This window comes from Salvelinus alpinus, chromosome 10 (assembly GCF_045679555.1).
Source record: "Salvelinus alpinus chromosome 10, SLU_Salpinus.1, whole genome shotgun sequence".
Classification (NCBI taxonomy): Eukaryota; Metazoa; Chordata; class Actinopteri; order Salmoniformes; family Salmonidae; genus Salvelinus; species Salvelinus alpinus.
In genome coordinates this window covers 55,764,204-55,785,421 of record NC_092095.1, presented here as the reverse complement: position 1 = coordinate 55,785,421, position 21,218 = coordinate 55,764,204, and the positions used below count along the sequence as shown (strand labels likewise).

Genomic DNA, 21,218 nt, shown 5'->3' with positions numbered 1-21,218 from the left:
AGGCTCTGTACTGGTGGTGCCCCGATCCCGCAGCTGAATCAACTTTAGGAGACGGTCCTAGCACTTGCTGGACTTTCTTGGGCGCCCTGAAGCCTTCTTCACAACAATTGAACCGCTCTCCTTGAAGTTCTTGATGATCCGATAAATGGTTGATTTAGATGCAATCTTACTGGCAGCAATATCCTTGTCTGTGAAACAATTTTTGTGCAAAGCAATGATGACGGCACGTGTTTCCTTGCAGGTAGCCATGGTTGACAGAGGAAGAACAATGATTCCAAGCACCACCCTCCTTTTGAAGCTTTCAGTCTGTTATTCGAACTCAATCAGCATGACAGAGTGATCTCCAGCCTTGTCCCCATCAACACTCACACCTGTGTTAACGAGAGAATCACTGACATGATGTCAGCTGGTCCTTTTGTGGCAGGGCTGAAATGCAATGGAAATGTTTTTTTGGGATTCATTTCATTTGCATGGCAAAAAGGGACTTTGCAATTCATCTGATCACTCTTCATAACATTCTGGAGTATATGCAAATTGCCATCATACAAACTGAGGCAGCAGACTTTGTAAATATGTATATTTGTGTCATTCTCAAAACTTTTGGCCAAGACTGTATATATATATATATATATATATATATATATCGGCAGTGGCTTTTTTTGTCCTCCAATAATCGGTATCGGCGTTAAAAAATCATAATCGGTCGACCTCTAATGTAGTGTATAGTCTGTTACGGACAGAATGCACTAAGTTCTGTAGACTTGATCCTTTGCCAAAGTTTTAAAAAATGGCGCTGTTTAGGAGTGCAAGGGTAAATTGAGTTATTGAACATTCGCACTTCAGAGTAGACTTTCCCTAAAGGATATATGCGAATACATGCTATAACGAGCCAATAGAATCTCACAAGGATGTGCTTGGCTCTGGCCACCTCATTGCTTGTTCTGCTCTCATTGGAAACAATGCCAATGATAAATCTTGGGTTAGTTACCAGTATCTTAGTTGCCTTTAAACTTAGTTGCCTTCCTTGATGCCGGAGATGGGCAGTGGGGCCTCTCTGGCTACTGCCCTAGGGGTGGCAGACATGTCCTTATCACAGGAGGCTTGTAACACCTTGATTGAGGAGGATGGGCTCATTGTAATGGCGGAACGGAATAAATGGAATGGTACACTCTTAGAAAAAATGGTTCCAAAAGGGTTCTTCAGCTGTCCCCATAGGAGAAACCTTTTTGGTTCCAGGTAGAAACCTTTTTGGTTTCAGGTAGAACCCTTTTGGTTCCATGTAGAACCCTCTGTGGAAAGGGCTCTACCTGGAACTAAAAGGGTTGTACCTGGAACTAAAACTAGTTATTCAAAGGCTTCTACTATGGGGACAGCCGAACAACCCTTTTAGGTTCTAGATAGCACCTTTTTTCTAAGAGTGTATCAAACACATCAAACACGTTGTTTCCATGTGTTTGATAGCATTCCATTCACTCCATTCTAGCCATTATTATGAGCTGTCCTCCTCTCACCAGCCTCCTGTGGTCCTTATGTCTTTCTCTCTCCACTTATTCAATGGTCTTTCCTCTCACCTGTGGATGAAATAAAGTCTATGAAATATGAATGAGAAATAGAACAATAAATACAAGGGGAGGGTCACACAAAGTATCCATATCAGTTCAGTTTCACCATAAAGTTTCACCGTCATACAATTATTACAAACAGTATGGATGACCAGGGATTTATTGGTTTATACGTGCGTTAACAAATACTTTTGGGTGTCAAGGAAAATGTATGGAGTAAAAAGTACAATATTTTCTTAAGGAATGTAGTGAAGTAAAAGTAAATGTAGTCAAATATATAAATAGTAAAGTAAAGTACAGATACCCCAAAAACCTACTTAAGTAGTACTTTAAAGTATGTTTACTTAAGTACTTTACACCACTGCACACAAATAACTCTCCCTCACTTAATAATCGTCCAAGGCAATGCAATGAATTCAAACATGAGAGTTACACATTATGGACCAAATTCTAATACTTATAATGTTCAGCTCTGTGAAGCTTTTTTTGTTTAAGTTTCATCAGTTGGTTTTGTTAGGCTATATTTGCTGTGAGCCTAAATGGCCAGCCTCTTGAAAAAGTTACTAATTCCATGTTGCATTCCCTGCCATCCTGAGCCTTCTTTACTAACACATAACGTTGCATATTACATCATCTAGTGGACATAAACTGTTATTACACCAAGGAGCCAAAGAAGTCTCTCTTCTAAAAGACTGGTTTTAGACATTTCCTTGACCAAGCAATAAGACATAACTTGATGTTTCAGAGATTTGCTTCAGATCTTAGTTCTCAGAAAGGATTTCTTAATGCAAAAAAAAAAAATGCAACAGCATTTTCTTCTGACGTCCAATTTTGTGATGTTTGCTCAATAACTTTCTTCTCACTTCCTCCTGACTTATGGTAAATCATCTGTTCCCCTCAAATAATGAGAATGACACATTTCCTCTCTCTCTCTCTCGTCTGTCCCTTTAACTTAATCAACGCGGTGTGTCTAGTCTACCCAGTCACTTTGTGCTGTATCTGTGCTTACAAGTCAAAAAGTTATCCAAGACTAAGACTATTTTATTAACAAAGGGTTTTAATATAGTGAAGTAAAACGGCAGGGAAGCGCTCTTTGGAGCTTGGTGGTAGAACCGGGACTCGGGTGATCACAGTCCTATGCTGCACTAGCGTTCACTGTTCTCTGACAATTGTGAGTAAAAATAATTACCATGTATTTTGGCTAGGTTTTTCATTGTCTTTTGCTTGTCTAGCTACTAAAAAATATGATACAATATGTTTTGTGATTTCTCTTATTCAGACAATGTTTTACCCTTATCTACTCATTTTTTATTTGATAGTGGTCTTCTCCTTTTTTCCTCTCTAATATAGTTTGTCTTTATCAGTAAAGCAAACTTTTGTGAGCTGTTGATATATTGGATTACCTATCATTAATCATCTGTCAGTTATTTTGAGGACCACAATACCAACAGCTATCAGTGTTATTGCAATTTAATTAGATTGTCTCATTATGTAATATTTCCAGCACCAAAATCATGTAACAGTTAGTCACTATATTTTTCCTTGTAATTTACTCTAGAACTGAAGAAGACGTCAATCCACTGGGCACATACGTCAATTCAACGTCTATTCCACGTTGGTTCAACGTCATTTCATTGAAATTAGGTGGAGATAACGTTGATTCAACTAGTGTGTGCCCAGTGGGAAGCCTCTAACACGATGACACTCAAGATAACCATGCCAGGAAAACAAAGTGGGTCTACATTCTCTCAGCTGAGACTCTTTCTTTGTTTCCTGATGTATTGCTGGGGTCTAGCTGATCCAGCATGTGGGTACTTCCTGAAAAACTGCACAATCCGGGGTAATCTCAGTGACCCCTCTGACATGAAAGTACTCTGTTATAACAGGAATCTTGAAGTCATACCTATAGCTATTCCGCGGAAAGTAAGCAATTTAGACTTGTCCATGAATAACATTTCCAAGATCGAAAAGTTGGATTTTAAAGGCCTATCAAACCTAAAAATTCTAAACATGTCCAGAAACCAGATCTCTCAAGTGGACGATGGGTCTCTCGGACACCTAGAGGCTCTTCAGGAGCTGGGTCTTGCTCATAACAGACTCACAACCCTGTCAGACCATTTGTTTCAGGGCCTGGCCAACCTCTCCCTGCTACATCTGGACAACAACCTCATTGCAACCATCAGCTCCTCATCCTTTCAGCTTCTCTCCAGTTTGAAGACAGTGAATTTAACCAAGAACAACCTTGAGAATATGAAGGAAGTTCAGCCCATCGTACAATTACCACACTTACATGAGTTGTACATTGGGAGCAACAGATTCACCTCTTTCCAGTCCCAAGAAATATCAAACACGTCTATAGAGCTGAGGCTGTTGGATTTATCCCGGAATCCATTGGGAATCTTCAGGATCACGGCAGATGTTCTTCCTTACCTTGAGGTGTTAGACATCGCCTACTGTGGCCAACTTGGACACATGGAATGGGATGTGCTGGACAGGTCTTTTCTGAGAAACGTCAATCGTCTCAACTTGAGCGGCATTGAGATGTCTTTCGAGAGGATGGGTATGGTACTGCAGACTGTCAACTCATCATTAGTCCATCTGAGATTGCATGACCTCGTCAACGGCTCAAGGCTCAAGATCAAGGCTCTCACTGATATTGCCTGCCGTATACCTACACTCAGTGTGCTCCGGCTGGAATATAACAACACAGGTAATCTCTCTGAGGAATTTCTGCAGTCATGTAAACACCTGACAGAAGTGGACATATCAGATACTGGTCTTACTCAGCTGTCTGACTTTTCATTCAGATCAATAGAGCAAATAAGTGCTTTGAAACTGGGCCACAATAGGCTTTCTTTCGTGCCAAAGGCCACAAGAAATCTACCGACACTGAAGATCCTGGATCTCAGCTTCAATATCATCAATAAACTAGGCTGCTCAGATTTCTCCAATCTTACAGAACTCACACAACCCATTATTTTCCACAATCAAATCCCCAACCTTCCGGCATGTGTTTTCCAGGATTTGAAAGAATTAAGGATCCTTAAAATGGGATCAAACAAAATCCTGACCTTGAATGATGCCTTCATGAATGCTTTGCACAAACTTGAGATGATGAACTTGGCAGGCAATAAACTGAGCTCTATCAGAAAAGGAGAGTTTAAAAGCTTAACATCACTCAAGACTTTACTTTTATTTGACAATCAGATTGCCAGCATGGAAGATGGAGCCTTTGAGGGATTGGTCAACCTTACAGAACTTAAACTGGGCTCAAATAAGATCACTCAAATAGACATAAGAAATACTGTGCTCACGGGACTCCCACTCTTAAAAAGTCTTGATATATCCTGTAATTACATCACATATGTAAATGATGATAAACTAAACCCTCCACCCTTCTCTCATCTGACATCTCTGGAGAACCTCAGGATATTTAGTCAGCGTCACAAGGGATTGTCTCATCTACCGATCAACTTTCTGGAAGGACTGAAATATTTATTGTCATTCCAGGCAGGGAGTCTTAATATTAAGGAGCTGTACCCAGGCACATTCATTTACACACCCCGGTTGTGGTTCCTTGATATCAGTAAGAATGAGTTCACAGCCCTCACTCCAAAGCTGTTTCACCCAATCCCAAGGCTCAACAGCCTGTACCTGTCCAAAGCCCGACTTCAGTCCTTAGATTTCCTCATAGGAGCAAACCTCAGTAGAGTCACTTTATTGCAGGTGAGCAAGAACGATATAACAGTAGTCAATGAGACAGTGTTGCGTTCTCTCCCTGCCTTGACATACCTGGACATGCAAGACAATGCTTTCACCTGTGGCTGCAGCGATGCTTGGTTTGTCCAGTGGATAGAGAGCGACAACCAAACACAAGTTGTTGGTGCAGGAGAATTTACCTGCAACTATCCTGCCGATCTAAAGGACACCAAGCTGTTGGATGTTGAGCTTCAGTTCTGTATAGTACGCTTAGGACTTCACTACTACATCTCTACCACTTGTCTGGTCCTCCTCACCCTGATAGCATCCTTTGCCTACCACTTCCTGAAATGGCAGGTAATTTACGGCTATTACCTCTTCCTGGCTTTCCTCTATGACACCAAGCAAAGGAATAAGCACACGCCTCATGGCTGTCAGTACGATGCCTTCATCTCCTACAACGCCCACGATGAGCCCTGGGTCCTGAGGGAGCTTCTGCCAGAGCTGGAGGGAGAGCAGGGCTGGAAGTTGTGTCTCCACCACCGGGACTTCCAGCCAGGCAAACCAATCATAGACAACATTATGGACGGCATCTACGGAAGCCGCAAGACCATCTGTGTGATCAGCCGCCGCTACCTGGAGAGTGAGTGGTGCTCCCGGGAGATCCAGGTGGCCAGCTTCCGGCTCTTTGATGAGCAGAAGGACGTCCTGATTCTGGTGTTCCTGGAGGAGATCCCTACCCACCAGCTGTCACCCTACCACCGGATGAGGAAGCTGGTGAAGAGACGCACCTACTTGAGTTGGCCCAGAGCTGGGGAGCAAACCAGGGTCTTCTGGCAGCAACTACGGCTGGCTTTAGAGACCAAGGACGGCCCTGCTGAGGAAAATCCCATCCTCTCTGGGGTGCAGGCTCTGTGACTGTGACACCTTGTTTTGAAACAACCGTCACACTCTGAACCTTTTCTTTACATCTGCATGAGAATATCATTAAGAAATGCTTACACATAATTACCAGTTCATGATCACATTTACCTGTAAGACTTTTTTTTGCTTGTCATACTGTAGAATTACTTATCTGTATGTATTACTTGATTTTTCCTGTATCTTAATTATCTAATGAATGAATGCAATATAATCATACTATTTCAGTTTCTTTGTATCTTTTTAATTTAACTCATCTCTGTCATATAAAAATGTTAAACAATAATGTGATAAAGTATGATTTGAACCTTAAAAACATTGTTTGGGTGACTTGTGAGTTGTGGTGTCAAGTTAAAGTAACTGCTCAGTGTTTCCAGATTTCTATGAAATATGACCCACAATAAATTCCAATATGAGATAAATAGTTTTCCTTCCACATTTTTTTAAATGAGGTATGTTTATATGCAGATTGTCTGTGTTAGTTACCCCAACACAACAGAATGGTTTTGGCATATACCAATCATTACAAATATTAATGTGAGTAGAATGCTGATGATATCATCCTCTATGAGGAAATAGCAAGCATTTTTGAAACGGTCTGTTTGAGATTCAAATTTAAGGTGGGATTTCTGAAGTGTTTTTTCTCAAATGTATGCTTTGGCCACAGAAAATAGTATAGGATTCAATAATTTTATTGAGTCAATAATTTTTTACTCGCTGGACAGTTACTTTAACATATGTTTTGACAGCAAATTTGGCACATTTTCTAATAAGACACCATGTTGTCCATTGAGTACAGATGATCACAGTTGACATTCTTCGAAAAGGTATCTAACATAAACTGACTCCTATTCCACACAGCCCATCATGTCTGGGGTGATGTTTTTAGGGTCTGGGCGGGACTTGCTGAAAGCCAGGAGCCTGGGGGTCTCGTAGTGGTAGTACTCAGAGCCCACAAACACTTTGATGCCATCAGGGCCACACATGCCTGCCTCTATGCCGGAGATGGGCAGTGGGGCCTCTGGCTACTATCCTAGGGGTGGCAGACAGGTCAATGTCCTGCATCTTCTGTCCTGTAGGGGGAAATAGAGACAGGAAAATCATTTTTTCATTGAGTGTGTTAAAGGTCCAATGCAGCTGTTTTTATCTCAATATCAAACCATTTCTGACACAGGATAATCACATTTTTTTGTGAATATTGATGTAAAAAGATCAACAACCCTTTCTTGGATAGATTTGAATGTACTCAAGTTCAATGTCCAATTAGTTACCTTGAATAATGTGCACAATATGGTGATCTGCACAAACAAAGGCTGCGTTCACAGGCACTTCGATGCCCGGCTCCTCTTTCAGGCTTTTAGGGTAGCCCTCAATCAGAGTGGAGGGAGCTGCTGATTTGTAGATGTAAACTTGGTCGCCCTGTCAACCGGAAATGGTGGCATTCAGGTGTGTTTTATGTGCCTTGGGACAAACAGAGGCACGATGGGTAACAAAACAGTTGACTGAAAAAAAGTAATTTTCTAAAAACTCAAATCAAATCAATGTTCTTTTGTCACATCCTTCGTAAACAACAGGTGTAGACTAACAGTGAAATACTGGTATTTTTCCATCAATGCAGAGTTAAAGTGACACGAGGAGTAAATATACAGTGAATAACAATAAACAATAAAGGTACTGTAGTGAGTAAAGATTTGAACATGTTATTTATTGCAAGTGAAGTCCCTGTCTTCCCCTACATCCTGTAACCTTTGACCCACCTTGATGATGTAGATCTTGTCACTGAAGGAGAAGACTGCGTCCACCCCGTTGGCCACTTCCTTCCAGGTTCTGGCAATGGGGAAGGCGTGTTTACCATCACGATGGGTGTCTAAACGCATATAAATACGACCTGAGGAAGTGGGACGGAAGTGAAAATTGGCAACTGTCTTACGCGAGTTGTGCGCACAATTTAACACAAAGGCTTAGTTCTTACCAGTGAAGGCATAGGTTTTGCCTGAGTCGTCTGAGGTGATGGCATCCAGAGTCAATTCACTGCATTTTGGGAACCTTTGCCTCACCGCCATGGCCTACAATCCAACAATAACACGTCTCAACACAATCCAAAAGCTTTTTTTCCCTGAAATGGTGTTGTTATTACCATTCACCGTTCATCTGTTCAATCTCACAGCATGTACACTGGGCAGAGGGGGCTTGTGGGATGAGCTATAGGTGGACACGCTAATTGTAATGGCTGGAATGGAATAATGGAATGGAGTCAAACATGTGGTTTCTATATGTTTGATGTGTTGATGATGCCGTTCCATTTATACTATTCCAGCCATTACAATGAGCCCATCCTCCTATAGCTCCTCCCACCAGCCTTCTCTGACAATGAACTGATTTTGATAAAGGAGGAAGGGTAACATCCTTTGCATGGTTCTCTTACCGAAATTGGGGCACCTCATGAAGTAGTGCCTGGCGTCCTTAGGGTACACTCCATTCACCTCCCCAGATACAGGGTGCAACCGGGTGAAGTTGTGACCATGGAAACAGTAGTATTGCTCTAGCCAACGGAAGGCAGACGTACAGTTGGGCAGGTGGGCCCACTGTCTCTCCTTTACTGACTCTGTGGCGATGTCATAGTTGTACACTTCTTCTCCTGTGTGAGAGAAAACATACGCAAGGCAGCTCACATCAAGACTAGAAAACTTGATATCCATAACACATTTCCTGGTATGTTGTCTGTGAATAATTGCTAAATGTTTATAGCAATAAACCAGAGAAATGTTCATAATGGTCTCATCAAAGGGTTAACAGGCTTACCCTTGAAGAATAGGACAGAGTCTGAGTTACACTCTTCCTTGGGTCACTCCACCGCAGCGTCCAGGTGGCTGGGCACCCCTGGGAAGTCCAGCTGGATGTCCTTGGGGTAGCCCTCCTCCAGACTGTGGTTATAGTAGCTGAAAACCTTGTCGTCCTGTAATGGAGGAGGGATGGTGTATACTGAGTATACTAAGTGAATGCTGTCAGAGGTGTCATACACCTCCAAAATCTGAGGGTGCACAAAGTATGTGAGGGTGGCAGGGGGGTGGTCTGAAGTTGGAGAATATAACATTTTTCAGACACCTGCACAGCCTTTTCCTGCAATCTTGAGCCATAATCATTAGACTTAATTTTTTTTTTTTTTATGTTTATTTTTCTGCATATCTCGAGCTTTCTGTCTGCTCCTGACTGATGTTCTTTTTTTTAAAGAAACGAAATATGCTTCTCTGCATCTCTGCTAAAATCTGGGTAAAAGATTGAAGGAATGTTAGTCTTATTCAGTACATTTAGTAAATGCTTGATTTTATAAAGTCGACCAACCTTGCTAGTAGGCATGCCAGATAAGACAGTTTGACAAGCTACCTACTCCAACTTGATTGATAGCCTGTAATGGCTTCTTCCTCGCTAGTTATGCGGTTGGGAGATTGGGAGCCTATCTGGGGTAGTTTAAGCCAACTTCATAATATTGCTAGGTGGCTAGTAGCATGACAGAGAAACAGCAACTAAAAATGTAACAAAAAAATGTAATATATTAAAATATACAGTTGAAGTCGGAAGTTTACATACACCTAGGTTGGAGTCATTAAAACTAGTTTTTCAACCACCACAACCACAAACTATAGTTTTGGCAAGTCGGTTAGGACATCTACTTTGTGCATGACACAAGTCATTTTTACAACAATTGTTTACAGACAGATTATTTCACTTATAATTCACTGTATCACAATTCCAGTGGGTCAGAAGTTTACATACACTAAGTTGACTATGCCTTTAAACAGCTTGGAAAATTCCTGAAAATTATGTCATGGCTTTAGAAGCTTCTGATAGGCTAATTGACATCATTTGAGTCAATTGGAGGTGTACCTGTGGATGTATTTGTAACGGGTGCTCTCCTCCTCTTCGTCTGAAGAGGAGAAGCGAGAAGGGTCGGACCAATACGCAGCGTTGTAATCCATAATGATTTATTAACAGAACGAATGAAACACGATAACACTTGAAAAGATTACAAAATAACAAAACGACGTAGACTGACCTAAAACATGTGAACTTACATAAACACGAAGAATGCACAAACAGGTACAGACTACAAACACGAACGACAACCGAAACAGTCCCGTGTGGTGCGACATACACAGACACAGGAGACAACCACCCACAAACAAATAGTGAGAACACCCTACCTTAATATGGTTCTCAATCAGAGGAAACGTCAAACACCTGCCTCTAATTGAGAACCATATCAGGCAAACCATTAACCAACATAGAAACACATAACATAGAATGCCCACCCCAACTCACGCCCTGACCAACTAAACACATACAAAAACAAAGAAAACAGGTCAGGAACGTGACAGTATTTCAAGGTCTACCTTCAAACTCAGTGCCTCTTTGCTTGACATCATGGGAAAATCTAAATAAATCAGCCAAGACCTCAGAAACAAAACATTTTAGACCTCCACAAGTCTGATTCATCCTTGGGAGCAATTTACAAATGCCTGAAGGTACCACGTTCATCTGTACAAACAATAGTACGCAAGTATAAACACCACGGGATCATGCAGCCGTCGTACCGCTCAGGAAGGAGATGCGTTCTTTCTCCTGGAGATGAACGTACTTTGGTGCGAAAAGTGCAAATCAATCCCAGAACAACAGCAAAGGACCTTGTAAAGATGCTGGAGGAAACAGGTACAAAAGTATCTATATCCACAGTTAAACGAGTCCTTAATCGACATAACCTGAAAGGCCGTTCAGCAAGGAAGAAGCCACTGCTCCAAAACTTCCATAAAAAAGCCAGACTACGGTTTGCAACTGCACATGGGGACAAAGATCGTACTTTTTGGAGAAATGTCCTCTGGTCTGATGAAACAAAAATAGAACTGTTTGGCCTTAATGAACATTGTTATGTTTGGAGGAAAAAGGGGGAGGCTTGCAAGCCGAAGAACACCATCCCAAATGTGAAGCACGGGGGTGGCAGCGTCATGTTGTGGGGGTGCTTTGCTGCAGGAGGGACTGGTGCACTTCACAAAATAGATGGCATCATGAGGGAGGAAAATTATGTGGATATATTGAAGCAACATCTCAAGACATCAGTCAGGAAGATAAAGCTTGGTCGCAAATGGGTCTTCCAAATGGACAATGACACCAAGCATACTTCCAAAGTTAAGGACAACAAAGTCAAGGTATTGGAGTGGCCATCACAAAGCCCTGACCTCAATCCCATAGAAAATTTGTGGGCAGAACTGAAAAAACATGTGCGAGCAAAGAGGCCTACAAACCTGACTCGGTTACACCAGCTCTGTCAGGAGGAATGGGCCAAAATTCACCCAATTTATTGTGGGAAGCTTGTGGAAGGCTACCTGAAACGTTTGACCCAAGTTAAACAATTTAAAGGCAATGCTACCAAATACTAATTGAGTGTATGTAAACTTCTGACCCACTGGGAATGTGATGAAAGAAATAAAAGCTGAAATAAATAATTCACTCTACTATTATTCTGACATTTCACATTCTTAAAATAAAGTGGTGATCCTAACTGACGTAGGACAGGGCATTTTCACTAGGATTAAATGTCAGGAATTGTGAAAAACTGAGTTTAAATGTATTTGGCTAAGGGGAATGTGAACTTCCGACTTCAACTGTATATATTTTGTATGTATTTTTTACAGGACAAATAAGAGGTGGCACGTGCTACTGTGCCCCCTATGGGCATGATGCCTTTGAATGCTGTTTACAATGGTAATGTGAACACATGATTGCATAATTTGACTTTTAAAAAGATTGCCCAAGCTGATGAGTCACTAGTAAAACTACGTGTTTAAGGGCCTATTCATATGGATATCGACTACATCATTGATATTGACAGTACCAGGAAAAGGTAGATGTGATCCTGGTCTTCAGGCTTTTCTTTGTTGTGCATGCGGAAGGCAGCATCAACATGCCCCAGGTGATGGTAGTCATCTAGCTCCTTGAAGAAGGCACTGGAGACCTGAGCTGGACCAGTGAAGCCCTTCCACAGGTGATCCCCTTAGAGTAGCATAGTTCAGATCTGGGATCAGATATACTCATGGAAATGTAAGCTTACACGCTCCTTACAGAATTCAAAAATACCTATCACAAACACGCGTTTGCAGGTCATGGTAGCCCATAACAAAATGCCCACTAACTAATCCACTACACTCTTAGAAAAAAGGGTTCCAAAAGGGATGTTTGGCTGTCCCCATCATTTTGGTTCCAGGTAAAACTCTTTTGGGTTCCATGTAGAACCCTCTGGGGAAAGGGTTCTACATGGAACCCAATAGAGTTTAACGTGGAACCAAAATGATTCTACCTGGAACCAAAAAGGGTTCTTCAAAGGGTTCTCCTATGGGGACAGCCGAAGAACCCTTTTACGTTCTAGATTGTACCTTTTTTCTAAGAGTGTACCCGTAACCCTAGCCATCCTGATGGGGACATAATGACATATCATGACAATGACAAGCCCACTGTAGGGAGAATGAGGGTAAAAAATACGACTCATAACATGGTTTTGATACCCTTGAAGAAGAAGGTGTTTCCTTTCTCGTCAGGGGCGATGGCGTCAAACTCGATGCCGTCACACCGGTCTGGGTTGGCATTGTGGTGGACCTGATCCTCGTGGTGGTCGTGGCCGTGGTCTGATGGGCCAGTCAGAGTCAAGGTGAGATGCAGGTTGAATGACTTTTCATTATTCAAACATTTCTCCACATGAAAGGGTGCGGTGTGGTTATTTGGAAGTCATGCATCCTACTCTCATATAAAAACATGTAGGACATGCGTAACGGGCTGAAATGGAATTGAAGAACACCTGTGCCCGTGGCAAGTTGCAACCCTAGTTGTTAGCCTTGCCTAGCATGCCTGGATCAGTCAATGAGTTGTGAGGTCCTGCATTTTGACAGGCTGTTAAATGAATATGGATCTTAGACTCACCTGCCATCATTACATCATGGGAGCCTGCGTAGAAAAAAGCAGACATTATTCATCATAAACCATAATGTCCTCATTCTGATGAGACATGAGTCAGATCATAGACATGGGAAATTAGATAATACACTGCACATCATAACTCCACCCTCTGGGTAGATAGAGCAAAAATGATGCTGTAGTATACACAGCCCTATTCCAAATAGAGCAGCTCAAAGGGATACCTGATTGATATGAAGGGGATCTGTACTGATGAGGTAATGTGGTGAATCCGTGACAGAAGGGCTGAGGTACACGACTGACTCAGACCACTCTTTGTGTGTTTGGGTTATTGATCCTGCCTTTGACCTCTGTGATATTGCAAACAAACTTATGGAACTAACCCAGCCAACGTGTGGCAGCATAGTATCCAATTGTGTTGCATAAGACATGTCTTAACACAGCGAAGCTCATAATGTGTTGAATAAAGTAACAGTTTAACAAAGCAAGTACAGAGGCAATTTAGAGGCAGTGTATTTAGCTGTGGCTACACTGAACGTCGATGCCATTTTGGTAGCCCAGCGGTTAAGAGTGTTGGGCCAGTAACCGAAGGTCGCTGGTTCGAATCCCCGAGCCAACTGGGTGAAAAATCTGTCAATGTGCTGTTGAGCAAAGCACTTAACCCTAATTCCTCCTGTAAGTGGCTCTGGATAAGAGCATCTGCTAAATGACTAACATGTAAATGTTAAGGCTTAGCAGTTGATCAGAAGTACTCACGTTTGAGCAGCATAGCTGAGTGCTAGTGCCAAGCACAGGCAGAGTGTTTGGGAGAGAAGCATCACGTTGAGCGGTCCTCCTTTGGGTCCAGGTACCGAAGAGAGCTGAGTTGAGAAAGGTCCCTGAGCAGGAGCTAACCAGACCGTTTATACTGGATCTGCCTGTGAGTGGGTGAATTTCCCAATGTGTCTTTTGTGTGTGGGAGAGTGGGTAGTTCTGTGCTCTGTTTACTGAAAGAGCAGGGGGAGTGTAGGACTTTTTGCTGTTGCAAAACGATTATTTAGCGGAAACTGTTTTATATATGCATCTAATACAATGCAATCAATAAGAGCACATAAAAAATGAGTATTAATCCAACTATATGTTTATATGGCAAATTCTATTATGATAAAAGTAAAATATTGAACATGTTGGGATGTTACACATTAATCTGGTTTGGCCAACATCATTGGGTCAGATGAAATATAATTTCCCAGTTCCAAGTGGCACACTTTTTAGCCAGGACTAAAGATCAGAGTCAGAGTCAGAGTCAGCACAGAGATCAGAGTCAGACAGGGAGACAGGGAGATCAACAACACTCTGTGACAGAAGACTTGCTTATCTTTGATCTATCATTTGAAACTATAGACACTGGATTTCTAAGAAAGAAGTCAAAATAAAAAATGAGTACATTGCAATAAAGATTTAAACCCAATCAACATTTTAATTAAATATTTACAATGTAATTGATAATCAATACACATAAAATGTGATTAAATCCACAGTATATTTGATTATATTTGAGGTGGCAGTCTCATGATAAATGTATTCAATTCAAAGACATTACCATAGCGTAGGCTATTACACATTACTGTATTTCACAACATAACTACTGGGGATAGACAGCATTTCAAAATCTTTTAGACTTCAACCTTACGAAACAAATGTGCAGTCAGACTGCAGTGTACAGTAACTGCAGTACACTGTAGTATAACTGTAGTTAGAGTGCAGTATAACTGCAGTATGCTGCAAATACTGTGTCCACAATACCACTTTCTTTTTACTGCAGTAATTTTGCAATTACTGCATCCAAAATACCACAATCGACTGCAGTTACTGCACTTTACTGCAGTTTCAAAACGGCAATCTTTTTTTGTAAGGGCAGAGGTGAAATTACAGCAACATCACATACCCTGTTGTTACACATTATATAAAATGGCCAATTTTTAAAATGACATCGCTACTCTAAACCCTAACCCTAATCTTAACCTTAACCTCTACCCTTACCCTAGCCCTAACCTTAACCATAACCCTTACCTAACCCTAACCTTAACCCCTACCCTTACCCTAGCCCTAGCCCTAGCCCTAGCCCTAGCCCTAGCCCTAGCCCTAGCCCTAGCCCTAGCCCTAGCCCTAACCTTAACCATATCCCTTACCTAACCCTGACCTTAACCGTTACCTTAAACATTTATGGGGTAGGGATGTCCCAAGGATGCCGGAGAGCACGGACCCTTCATTTTGTGTTATATGGTGTAAATAATTCACTGCTGCTCTACACTGTAGTAGCTATTAAAATACAATTATGCTTCTGCTAAATATATTTTTGCTATATACAGCTATTCTTCACCATTTTCATTTGGTTCATTATCAAACTATGATTATCACATTTAAGACAATGGGCAAATTAAAAACAAGCTAAAACATTTGCTGCAAATGAAATTGTCCTCTGCGGTAATAAAGATGTCATCTTCTCTACTGTTCTCCACAACTCTATACAGTCTGTCTTCTTTCACAATTTGTACCCTACATTGTGACTTATGATTCACTTTTTCTAGAAGAACATGACATTCTCAACAGGATCCTCTAGGATTATGCCAAAGTAGTTGTTATTTACTGAAATCTGCATCGGTGTTGACTAGAGAATGCCTACTTCTTCATCGTCTTCATCTTTCCATCCTCATCTTGACAGCTTCACCCCGCCAGTGTCTCACTTGTATTGGTAGATCTTGATACAGTGGTTCATGCTGTCTGACACCACTAGCTGGCCCTCCGGCAGCAGGGCCAGGCCTCGGGGGCTGCTCAGACCCTGGGTAACAAGGGGCCAGCCTAGGCCCTTGGCAGGGTACAGCAGGACGCGGTGCAACCTGCCCCAGTCTGCCACCAGGACATCCCCATCACTGTCGATGCTGAGGCCCCAGGGGCAGGCCAGGACGGGCCCCATGCCGGAGCACAACCCTAGGACACGGATGGTGTTCCAGCCAGGTTCCAGCACTCGGATGCAAGGCGCACGGCCAGTCTCGTTGCCCCGCTCAGACACAGCCATCAGCCCAGAGGTCAGGCAGGCAGCCACCAGGTAGGGCCTGTGGAATCCTGTGATTATGGTGCGCTCCAGCCTCGCGCCTGTCTTGGTGTCCAGCATCAGGGCAGTTAGAGTTCCACGCTTGATGTCGGCCACCAGGAACTCATCCAGACGGGTGACGGTCACTCCCCTGGGTGCATCTAGCTCTTCATGGGTGGATCCTATCATGTTACCCCCAAAGGTCTGGAGGAGGCGTCCATGACGGCTGAACACCAACACGGCACGCTCTGCAGCACATGTCAGCGCAATGAGGCCCTTGTCGTTCACAGCCACATCAAAGTAGTTGCAGATGCGGGCGGATCTCTCAGTTCCAGTAGGGGACACCTGCTGCACAACATACTTCTGAAGGTCGGTCACCTGAATTCGGGCGTTCCCACAGTCCACCACAAAAAGCTGCCCTTTGACAGTGGTGTGGAGCCCGCTGGGCAGGTTGAAGTCGGAGCGCCCTGAGCCCTGCTTTCCAAACTGCTTGATCAGATTTGCTGACTCAAAGGCACTTGAATCCGCTTCCTCCTCCAGGTCTCTCAGGATTGGCTCTGGTTTGTCTCTCCTTCTATTGTCTGATTGTTTCTTCTTGGCTGTAGGGTGGCTTTTGGCGTCAATAGCCGACATGGACAGAGATCGACTCACACAGTTAGAACCTACACTCCTTCCCTGGTATCTTGATTCTCTTTCATCCGAGCTTGTGGGGCTTCTGCCGCCAGACTCAGATCCATTCCCTTGCTCCAGGGTTGAGGAGGCAGATGATAGACAGGAGTGGTTGTCTCTCATAAATCCCAGGTGAGCACCCTTTCCCCCATTGATCAAGGGACGGGTCTTCCTGGAGAGGTCCGCCATCGACATGGCGCGTCGGTGTTCCTGGTTCAGGAAGACATTGTTACTAGGAGAGGGGCTGGTGATGTAGTTGTAGCAGGCCTCACTGCCAGCCGGGGATGGGGGAATCCCCCCATTAGTGGATGTTCCATGGGGGTATTTGCTGGGTGACAGGCTTCGACGCGAGCGAGCGCGTCTTGAAGATAGGTCCTGGAGGCTGTACCTGGGATGGGGTTCTCCATGGCTGGTTTTGGGAGAGGTCTGTGGTCGGTCACTATGTTCAGATCTCCCGCCTTCTGGAGGGCAGGAGGGTTCCTCGCTGGGGACGAGAACCAGGGTCCTTTGCTTTCTCTTACACTTGAGGATGGAGCTTTTCTTGTTTCCAGTTTGTCCACAGCCTGGTTCGTCTCCCTCCGACTCCCCTTGGCTGGAGATTGGAGGGATAGCCAGGAAGAGGTCCTGGCCATGTGTGTCTAGCTCCTCATCCATGGATGACTCAGATGCTCCCCGATGCCGGGGACTGAGCGGTGGCTTTGAGACTGGTGACTTTGGCTCATCCTTGTCTGTGGTGGACAGGCGGAGCTTCCTGACTACACGCATGCTCCCACTATTTGATGTGGATGAAAGGTCCTTCCGAACTTCAAATGATCCACTGTCTCCAAACTTCATCTCCCCTGAGTGAAGAGCACATTTCTTCCCTGTTTCACCGCAGACACCAATAGGGTAGTTCAGATTTTGATCCTGGACATGTACCTCCCCTAACCTAACATCCTTCAGCTGCGTACCTGGCTGAAAACTGACCCTCTTTAAGGAGAGGGAGATTTCCCAAGGCTGTGTAACTTCTGCCACACCCCTCTGAAGCTGGTTCTTATTGGGTCCCCCACTGCTTCCACCCCATCTCTGGACCTGCTCCTTCAGTTGGCCCAGTTTGCGGAGCTGCCGGTCCACCAGGGACTGTCCAACCCGCACCGCCGCAGCGTTCTCCCTCTTCACCTGCTCCAGGCGCCGCTGGGCTTCTCGGTGGTCCTGCTCAACTTTTTCCAGCAGTCGGCGCTCTTGTCTCTGAGCCTCAATGATGGCATTGTCAAGCTCTCGGTTCATTTCCTCCACCTCACTCGTCTGTCTTTTTTTAAGGCTATGCAGCTCTTTCTCACCCTGCTCTACATTGCAGAGGGCCAGCGTCACCCAGCTGGGTGGATCGGTAAGGGATAGGGGTGCGAAGATGGACCCCCTGGGGGAGTTTAGGTCTCTCTGTATGTTGGAGGTGTGTGACATCAGGGCTGAGAGGCCAGGGAAGGAGGCTTTTCTCTCGGAGTGAGACCTCATTAACATCATGGAGGAGAAGATGGAGAATCTTCTTGTTGTTCTGGTATGTTTCAATCTTCAGCTTGCTGTTGAATCCTGGGAAAAGAGCGTGAAATAGTTGAATTTGTGTAAAATGATCAACAAGAAAAAGGTTGATGTTGGTCTCAAATTTGAGTGACAAGGAAAGACTAAATTTGTACCCGTGGAGGGTGCTGAGGGGGAGGATGGCTCATAATAACGTCTGGAACAGAGCAAATGGAATGGCATCAAACACATTGAAACCGTTCTACCATTCCACCAATTCTGCTCCACCCATTACCACAAGCCCATCCTCCGCAATGAAGGTGCCACCAACCTCCTGTGATTTGTACCAAATCTTTATTCAAACAGTGACAGACACTTTGGTAATCAAAGAACAACAGACTTCAAAAAGATTTGTATGTTTCTGCTCTGACAATGAACAGAAAACAAATGTCTAGGACTCACCTGCTGAAGAAAGGCAGGCTTATAAAGTGCTTAGGCTTCATTGTTTTAGTTACATTCCTGTGGTCCTATGATAATTGAGACAAGGCTGAGTCATTGTAACTGTACTCCCCCGTATCTCAGTATTCTAGTATGTCATCACCATGTTCTTAGACCCTTAGGCTAGACACTATGTTCTGCAGCAGTGCCAGCAGATACCTCTGAATACAACATATAGATCCTAAAATCCCTCTGTATATTATTAGTAGGATCATATCAGCGACACTTCTGGGTTTTCAAGCATGAACTGCTCGTTTCAAGTCCTGCCACAACATCTCAATTGGGATTAGGTCTGGACTTTGACTAGTCCATTCCAAAACTTCAAATGTTTAGCTTTTTAGCCATTTTCATGTAGACTTGATTGTGTGTTTTGGATCATTGTCTTGCTGCATGACGCAGCTGCACTTCAGCTTCAGCTCACAGACGGGTGGCCTGACATTCTCCTGTAGAATTCTCTGATACAGAGCAGATTTCATGGTTCCTTCTATTAAGGCAAGTCATCCAGGTCCCGAGGCAGCAAAGCATCCCCAAACCATCATATTACCACCACCATGCTGAGCAGATAAGCAGTGCTGTCCACATGTGGTGACAATAGTGGTCTGTGTTCCGATTGCAAACAACCATTTTGAGTCATTTAGTAAAAAGTGAAACTAAGAGACAGTGCTGGTCCCAAGATGATTGAACAGTGAAGCGCTGAGAGTTACAGCGGCTGAGAAGAAGACAGTGTCAATTGAACAAAAATATTTAGGGCCCTGAATCACTCATCTCATCTACCTAGAGAATTACACATGATCCTTATGAAAGCAGTGGGCCAAAATTCCTCCACAGTGATGTGAGAGACTGATCAACAACTACAGGAAGCGTTTGGTTGCAATCATCGCAGCTGAAGGTGACACAACCAGTTATTGAGTGTAAGGGGGCAATTACTCTTTCACACAGAGTAATTGGTGTTGCATAACTTTGTTAATTAAATAAATAAAATAAGTATCCTTTTTTGTGTTATTTGTAAACTCAGGTTCCCTTTATCTAATATTAGGTTTTGGTTGAAGATCTAACAACATTCGTTATAGAAAATATGCAAAAATAGAGAAAATCAGAAAGGGGGCAAATACTTTTTCACAGCACTGTAGGATAAGTATGAAGCCCTAGTTAGAGAACTTTCAGCCCCAGAAGCAAAACAACAGGGCTTTTTCTAGGATGAAAGAGTGGGGTATCAGTTTACCTCAGTGCCCTGCACAATAAGGTCCCCCTGGAAACATGTGACCTCAGAGTGTGAATGGGTAAAAACACAGTTTCTCATGTATTGAATAGACAATCCCATTATGCTTCTTCATTCTCTTTTGTATTTATCTAGGACAGATAACCTGTGTAAAAACAGATAACATGTGTAAAAAATAACCCAATTGACCCATTCAGAACACGCAATTGGAATAAAATATATTTAAAAGAACAAAACGTCACAGTGAAAAATAAACATATTTGAAAAGAGAAACTTGCCTCCCAATTCACATTTTGCTGAATATAACCAGTCCAAAGAATAACTGACAGGTGTACAGACACGTACTTGTTTGATGGAATGTGGGAAAATAGGCCTTTGTGTCCGTGTGAAACAAATAACAGTCACTCTGTTGGAGTGCAGCTACCGGTCCCCTCTCACATTACCCAGTTAAATGTTGAATGAGGGACCCTGGTTGCTAAGTTACCCAGGGACCTGCATCGCACTAGCTGAGGTGTTGAGTGGAAAATGTAACGATAACATTCCTTTTGAGGACACCTTCACCAGTATCAAGTGATCAACATCCACTACTGCATAAGTACGATAACTGACAAAATGCTGTATGTCAGAAATACCTTTTTAAAAGTTCCCCAAAAGATCCTTATATGTTTACTTAAAACGCTAATCAAGGAAAAGGTCAACATTACAATACCAACAAATTACAGTTAAATTACAGTAAAATCAAATTCAATTTATGGCACAAAGAAATCTGTCAAGAGTTCATTGACATGTCGTGCACAGTACTTGTGCAAACCTATTCATGCAAAGTTATAGTACTTCCTAAATTTTGTTATTCATTCTATTAGCCTTGATTAAATAGAGCAGAAAGGATCTTACCTGGGCCAGGTGCACTCCTTTCCCTCCACTGCTCTCTGTGCTGCATCCTACAGCGTCACATCCTTCCTCTGTCCCGTCCACACCTCTCCGTCACACCCCCTTCAGCCCTTTTCCCGCTATCCCTCTTTCTTTCTTTCTCCCCATTCTTCACTCTTCAAAATAGTTCAGACTGCATATCTAAATTCCCTTACACTGTCAATTTCTCTCATGCACACAAACTCTCTGTCAA

General features: G+C 43.2%; 1 protein-coding gene and 1 pseudogene across 1 annotated transcript; one reads left to right on the top strand and one right to left on the bottom strand.

The window, feature by feature from the left end:
• Nucleotides 1-2,381: 2,381 nt before the first annotated feature.
• Nucleotides 2,382-6,604, top strand: LOC139532286 (toll-like receptor 13). The gene is made up of 2 exons (XM_071329705.1): nt 2,382-2,733; nt 3,121-6,604. The coding sequence occupies exon 2, from the start codon at nt 3,261-3,263 to the stop codon at nt 6,177-6,179; it is 2,919 nt and encodes a 972-aa protein (XP_071185806.1). The 5' UTR covers nt 2,382-2,733; nt 3,121-3,260; the 3' UTR covers nt 6,180-6,604.
• A 254-nt stretch (nt 6,605-6,858) lies between these two features.
• On the bottom strand, nt 6,859-14,042 carry LOC139532287 (hemopexin-like; annotated as a pseudogene).
• Nucleotides 14,043-21,218: the final 7,176 nt, after the last annotated feature.

Bases quoted from the DNA above. Each gene is read 5' to 3' on its own strand.
- LOC139532286 (XM_071329705.1), top strand. From the start codon at position 3,261: ATGACACTCAAGATAACCATGCCAGGAAAACAAAGTGGGTCTACATTC.